The sequence below is a fragment of the Limanda limanda genome, chromosome 13 (genome assembly GCF_963576545.1).
Source record: "Limanda limanda chromosome 13, fLimLim1.1, whole genome shotgun sequence".
In the NCBI taxonomy this organism is placed as follows: Eukaryota; Metazoa; Chordata; class Actinopteri; order Pleuronectiformes; family Pleuronectidae; genus Limanda; species Limanda limanda.
In genome coordinates, this window is record NC_083648.1 from 15,057,791 (window position 1) to 15,064,683 (window position 6,893).

At 40.2% G+C, this 6,893-nt stretch overlaps 1 protein-coding gene across 1 annotated transcript; it reads left to right on the plus strand.

Annotated features, from left to right (window-relative positions):
- The first annotated feature begins 874 nt into the window (after window positions 1-874).
- On the plus strand, window positions 875-5,252 carry tm6sf2a (transmembrane 6 superfamily member 2a). Its single transcript, XM_061084037.1, has 10 exons — window positions 875-1,179; window positions 2,014-2,117; window positions 2,204-2,301; window positions 2,573-2,676; window positions 2,767-2,849; window positions 2,934-3,058; window positions 3,835-3,936; window positions 4,027-4,119; window positions 4,199-4,318; window positions 4,428-5,252. Exons 1-10 carry the CDS (start codon window positions 1,088-1,090, stop codon window positions 4,635-4,637), a joined length of 1,131 nt encoding a protein of 376 aa, XP_060940020.1. The 5' UTR covers window positions 875-1,087; the 3' UTR covers window positions 4,638-5,252.
- Window positions 5,253-6,893: the final 1,641 nt, after the last annotated feature.

A 6,893-nucleotide genomic window follows, 5' to 3' on the forward strand; every position in this document is an offset into this window, starting at 1 on the left:
ATGTCAAAAAGAAAAAACCTGTCAGCTGTGTGGGCGAAGGGTTTTTCAGTAAGTCTGATTGAATCTGGCTTCCACTCTCTTCTTGAACTCCCCACCCCTCTCCACTCTCTCTTTCCACTGGTCACTAAGTTTCTGTGGCAACAGCAGCATAATCCTCTTCAGCCGCTTTGTTGCAGAAGATAAAGTTGCATTAGATGAAGGCCTGCTTTACAAATGTTGTTCATCCATAAGAGGCAGTTACATAATGCTGATGATCTGCAGTAAATACAGTAATGTGATCCAATATTACGCAAAGACACCGCATAAAGAAATGTAACAACAATGAAAAAATATAATCTTTGTTCTGAACTTTATGTTCCATCTCGCATATAATCCAGAATTTAATCAAGCATGGAGACATTAGACTTAGCTGTTCTTAATCTTACACCAACACGGACAGATGGCTCCTCAAGTGAACCCCAGGGGCCACAGGGGCCTACAAAACACTTCAACCTGTGCAATATGACACAGATTATTTTTTTTATTAACTATTTTCCTTGCCTACTTATCTCATGTTCCTGGAATTCTAAAAAAGATAGAATGCAAAAGCAGAGGAGGACAAGTTGAGGACAAGAGGGGAGGAAAGCTGCCACCAGCAGGCGGCAGTGTGTACTAGCTGCACTCTCAACATATATGAATCAAATGGTTTGTCGGCGACATATGGAACTAAATCTTATTTAGTTCAAAATCAACATCAGCCAACAGATCAAATAAATATATCAAATGAAGAATGCAGAGCCAAATGCGTAATTTACGCATGACGCACGACCCAACACGTTTCCATGCGTTTCCTTTAAATTTCCACCTGGTGGTCGTGACTCCTGGGTTGAACTTTGAGACGTGCAGACAACGCTGGAACGAGCAAGTGCGTTGTTTCTTCACAGATCAAAAGCCAACGACTGACGCACCTGTATAATTGTCTCCTTGCCTCTGCACGCAGTGGAGAGGACACTGGCCCCTGACATGCCTCGTTCTGGTTCTACCGCCTGTCACCGCGTTTAACTGGGAATATTTCTCTCTGGATTTTTCAAACAATACGTTTTGAACAATGAGGCCCCCGGTGGAAGTCTCCGTGTTTCTCATCTCTCTCCTGGCTCCTGGAGTTTTGTACACCCTGAACAACGTTATTGCGCTCCAGGAGTAAGTGTGTGTATGTGTGTATGTGTGTGCGGCCTTGCACAAGTGAGCTGCTGATAGCTACAGGCTTGAGAACAGGCCCATAACCATCGATATAGAGGATTGTTAACAATGAGAAGATATTCACACATTCAAAACTATGATACACGAATCTTTATTTCAACACAACACAGTGTAGATAGACAACGTCCTATCAAACCTAATCCTCCAAAGCGTGTTATCCAACCTCGGTTAGAGTTACTGGTGAAAACCTGGACTGAAAACAATATTTTAACAAGGCAATAAAAGTAAGAAACGATTAGTTTAAGAAAATAGAAACTGTTAACTATAGTAAATTGATAAAGTTGAATTTAAGATTCTAAAACTATAATAATACTTAAATTTACTCATTGTCTGTGCCAAGATCAGTGCAATAGAGTTCCACTGAAAAGTATAAGAATTTCGAACTTTCCAATTCTTAATTTGTTAATACAAAATTAGTTTGACATTCAGTGTTGGTTATCGTGTCTAAAAGGAAATAATAGAGTTAATTAAATGGTTTCAAGGATTAAAGCTCTTCTAAATTACTTGTCTTTTCCTGTTGGAAGTATGAATGTGAATGATAAATTGTACATTCTAGTAAAATCTGGGTCTGCAATCAAAGATTATTGTCAATATTGAATAGTCTACTAATTATTTTCCTGATTAATTGAATGAAAACGTCGGTTCCATAGAAGAACTGTCTTTGATAACTTTAAGAAGCACAAGGTGATTTATTTAACAGGATAAGATTGCCTGATAGACTAAAGACGAGAAATGCAAGCAAAGCTCCATCTCTTGTGTTCTTCCCCCCCTCAGACCTCTACCTATCCTGGGCGTGGGACTGGTCGTCCTTGGATCTGTTCTTCTTCTCGTCCTCCTCAGTGTGCGACACAAGACCAACGTGGACCCTTTATACTACGGTACAGTCAAATACGCAAACATTTATAAGTGTATATGTGGTCCGGGTGTGGAAGCAGCAGTGTGCATGTTTGTTGTGTTTCTGCAGCGTTCGCAGAGTTTTCCTTCACCAACACGGTGGGCCTGACGAACGCTTTAGAGCAAGATGGGTTCATCTCTGGCTTCATGGGCTTCTACCTAAAGATGGTAAGAGAACTTCCGAATGGATCATTCTGGGTCACACATCCTAATAGCATTTTTCAAGCTTATCTGGTCACAAGAGAAACCTAGGGAACTTAAATTTAATCAACATGCCAAATTGAATGAAGAGTTGAAGACCTGTGATGATTGGACACGGGAGGACCCAATCACCTTTTCCTGCCCCCCCCTAAAACACTACTTCCTAATGATGGTTTCTTTTCCACGGGTTTGTGGTCAAAGTAAAAGTATTTACCCTGATGTGCTTCGGTCTCTTCAGGGTGAGCCTCATCTGAGTACCGCCTATGCTGTGATGATGTCTTACTGGGAAGGCGTCTTTCACTTTGTCCTCCTCCTCTTCATCATCCACCGCATGTTTAAAGGGTAAGCTGTCCCATCACCAGCGTCCGTGCTTATGTGCTGCATTTTTACAGACGTACATTGATGACAATTGTTGTTTTACTGTCTGTGCAGGAAGTCCTACCGAAGCCTGGGCCTGCTGTGGGCGGGCTCCTCCATCGCCCATCAAATTGTGCTGATCCCCGGAGTGGTCGTCGGTGAGCGCTGCTTAAATAAACCCTGTCTCTGAACTGTAGAGTGTTGTTTGAGAGCATTTCTATTGATGGTGTCCCTGTGTGCAGGTAAATACGGGTCTAACATTCGTCCAGCCTTTTGGAGGAACATCCCCTTCTTCGTGGCGCCTTTCTGGGCTGCGTCCTTGCTCTTCAGGAGACACAGAGAGATGCCAATTGTCACAGCAGACAAGGTGAATTTCAAAGTAGTTAAACATTTACAATATCCTGAATAGAAAGAGGAGTGTCCTCAAACCGTTTTCCTTTAGAGATTCATTAAGTTGAGATTCTATCAAAGTAAAAGCTATATAACTAAAATCTCATGATCATATTTAATCTTCAGATAAGGACACACAATTTGTCCTTTAATTTGTTGGCTGACGTCCTGCCTGTATCAGTGTTCGCAGGAACACGAAGCACCATCTAAAGAGCAATTTGAGGCTTGATTAAATAATAATTGATGCCTTTTCTATCATCATAAATTGTATATCATCATATTGCACACATATACTTCAATATCACTGACGGTAACCTGTTATTTCTAATAATATAAATTCAATTAGTTGTTGTATTGACCTTTATTTGTTTATCTACACACACATCTTAAAAGGATCCTTCAAATTAAGATGCAGAAGATCTGTCTTGGCCAACACCTATTTAACTATGGACTTTATTATGAAAGATGATATGAACAGTAAAGATAAGGTAATGCACTTTCTTAGTTTGCAAACGTTCCTGAAAATTCGAATAAATAGTAACTAAAATTAAAATAATGAGTAAATGTAAATGAAGACAGGTTAAACTTAAAGCAAATCTGCCATAAAATGCAGCCTGTCCTACACTGCTGATACCAGTGTATCTTTAGGTAAAACCTATATCTGCCCTCTCAATTTATGACACTTTTAATCACTATAAAAATAATGAGATGGAGTGTATCCACATTAACTGAGAATGCTCCTGTGTTGACTAGATTGCAGAGGAGCAGAAGAAAAGTCTACTGACCCGGCCGGTCGACCTGCTGCTGTCACTTCTCTTAATGGGAGCCATGGTCTTCTCAGTTTTCAGAGGCTTTGTGAGTAAAACCTAATGTTTCTTTTCTGTGTTTCTGCCTCTTATCGCACTCTTTGAGACATTCGTTAACATGTTTCTGTCTCTGTTCCAGGTGATGCTGGACTGTCCTCTGGACACCTGTTTCACCTACATCTATCAGTACGAGCCCTACCTCAAAGACCCAGTCGGTTTCCCCAGGGTTACGGTCAGTATGAATACAGAATTAATGAAACCAAATATATTGTAAATCCTTAATAACTGATTCTTGTGCACAATTCTTTTAGATGATGGTGTATTTATTTTACGCTCTGCCCCTGCTGACTGTCTTCATCTACGGTCTGAAAACACCAGGATGTAGCTGGATGTTAGACTGGACCATCTTCTTTGCTGGAGCCATGGCTCAGGTAACTGTTAATTATGTGTTTTGCAGTTCTTCATATTCAGTAAAAGCAAATTACAACATATAGAGTCTAATGTTGGCTTCCCCCTGCTTCTCTGGCTTCCTCTCTCCAGACCCAGTGGTGCCATATCGGTGCATCTCTGCACTCCCGCACTCCCTTCACGTACCGAGTCCCTGCAGACAAATGGTGGCCCGTTATCACCCTCAACTTGCTGCTGGCTGTGGTGCCGGCTCTGTTGGCCCTGCGCTGCCACTCCAACCCCACCTTTTTTATGAAACCTGTCCCCAAGGGACAGACCAACACCGAGAAGAAGAAAAACTAAGCCTCACTCCAGCCACGGACTGTCGGGGAATACGTCACGTTCTGAGAAGGCTAATTTGTTTTGGGACTCTGTTGTGCACAAACTGCTTAAAACCCCCAATTTTTCAACCTTAACACCCAGGGAAAAGTCTACAACCATCCGTCACCTGGCGCAGCACTCCCTGCTCGGACTATTGGACTCCTGATAAGAAAGCAGTTGATGAAGTAGAGGGCTGCGATCATCTCACACAGCTTTCAGGTGACTCATGCAGATACAGAGATGGTATCTTTCCAAACTGAGACTGTTAATCTAAATATATAGGTCAGCAACAAACCGCTGGAGTGTGAAAGTCTTATTATAAAGTTTCTATGCAGGAATCCACAACAAAACTCCAAAGCTTTAAGTTTGTTTTGTACTGGGTCAGTGAAAACCAAAACTATAGAGTTTAGTAACTTCATGAAATTCAATGAAGGGTTGAAAGCCTGAATAAGTTGAGTTTGTGATAAAAGAGATGGTATCAGAGGTTGACAGATACTGTGTAATGTCTGGATTTACATGTTGTCACTGCACTGATCAAGTTGTGATCAACTGATTAATAATTATGTCTATAAAATGTCAATAAACGATAAAGCATCACAGTTTTCTACAGCCTCAACAGTAAAAACCTAAAGGTTTTTATTGATTTAGAAATAAGAGAACCCGAAATGAGAAATTACTGTTTTTGAATAATGTTTTATTATTGGCTCTGTTCAGCTCATCAATTGATCTACCAATAATTCTAATTAACTCAGTATCTCATGGTTCACTTTATTTTGTATAAAGAAAACAAATGCGTCCGTATCTGTGAGTGTCCTAGCCCCTAAAGCAAAAATCTGCTTTTCCACAACAGCCGAGCATTTTGGTGGTTCAATAACACCTTCCTCAGAGGTCAATATTGTCTCCTCTGTCTGATGATGCCATTGTGCCCTCTGTGCACTGAGCTGCTGCTGTTCAAACTGATAAGCAGTGAACTTGGGTCCACGTGAATTGTGACACACGACTGCAACACAAATGGTCACACGACACACTGATCAGCAGTGCGGGTACGAACAGTTTGTCTTTTAGAGTTTCATCAAACGGGGGGATCTGTGACTTGACAGAAACTTTCTAAACACAACAGCACTTTCACTTCAAAAACGAATAGACGGGAGGACCTGATCCCTCCAGTGAAACAAACAACCCAGGTCCAGCCTTGCTCCATGTGAACCTTTAAGCTAAATGATCAAATCTGCATGCTAATGCTCACATCGGGTATTTACCATGTTTATAATGTCAGTTTAATATGTCAGCATGCTAACATTGAATTATTGAGGAAAATGTGAATGCCATTCATTTTGTAAGTATATTTGATATAGTTAAGTGTTGGATGGAACTTTGACCTGAGGGGGAGTCAACCTCAGGTGTCAATAGAGGAAAGGTGTCTTCATATCGAGTCATAAGGACAAAACCTCTGGGCAGCATGACTGTCTAGGTACAAATTTACATTGCAATGGTGAGATAAACATTAAGATGCTTCACTTGATAAATCTAAACTCTAATTTGTTAGTGCAATGGGAAAAGTCAATTGATAATCTAAGATATTGGAATTCATCCTCATAGGAAGACAACCATCAATGTTAAGTTTCATGGCAGTCATTAGATAAATATTATTAGGTTTCACTTGATCAGGGAAATTGCAATGGGAAAAGTCAATGGATAAGCAAAGATATTGGTATTCATCCTCAGGGGATCAAGAGCATCAATGCAAAATCTGTGGTTGTTGCGACATTTACAATGTAGAAATAAATAAGCGAGTCAATTAAAGAATTAACAGAAATGTAATTTTTTCTCACTTTATTAAGAATGAAATACAACAGCAGGACAAAAAGTCATAAGAACACCAAAAGTGTGGATGACCGATCAAATATCAAAAGGACCAAAGACAAAAAAATTGTGACATTCTACCCATCTTGTAAATATAGCCGTGCAAAGATCGAAAGTATTTAGCGATTCAGATACAATCAAGTGGTTATCTCAAGGGTGTACGGTATAATCCCATCTAAACTAACTATGCCAATGGGATATATGCTTTAGTTAAGAGTGCTTATGGAGAGAGGGGGGTCTATTTGATTGGACAAGGTCCAGCTATTGATTAAGGATCAGCCAATGACATAACACCCAATATTTACAGTACAGAGATTAGAGGCAATCAAATTATTAACTTTGTAACTAATTGATTGTTGGACTTACATTAGAAAA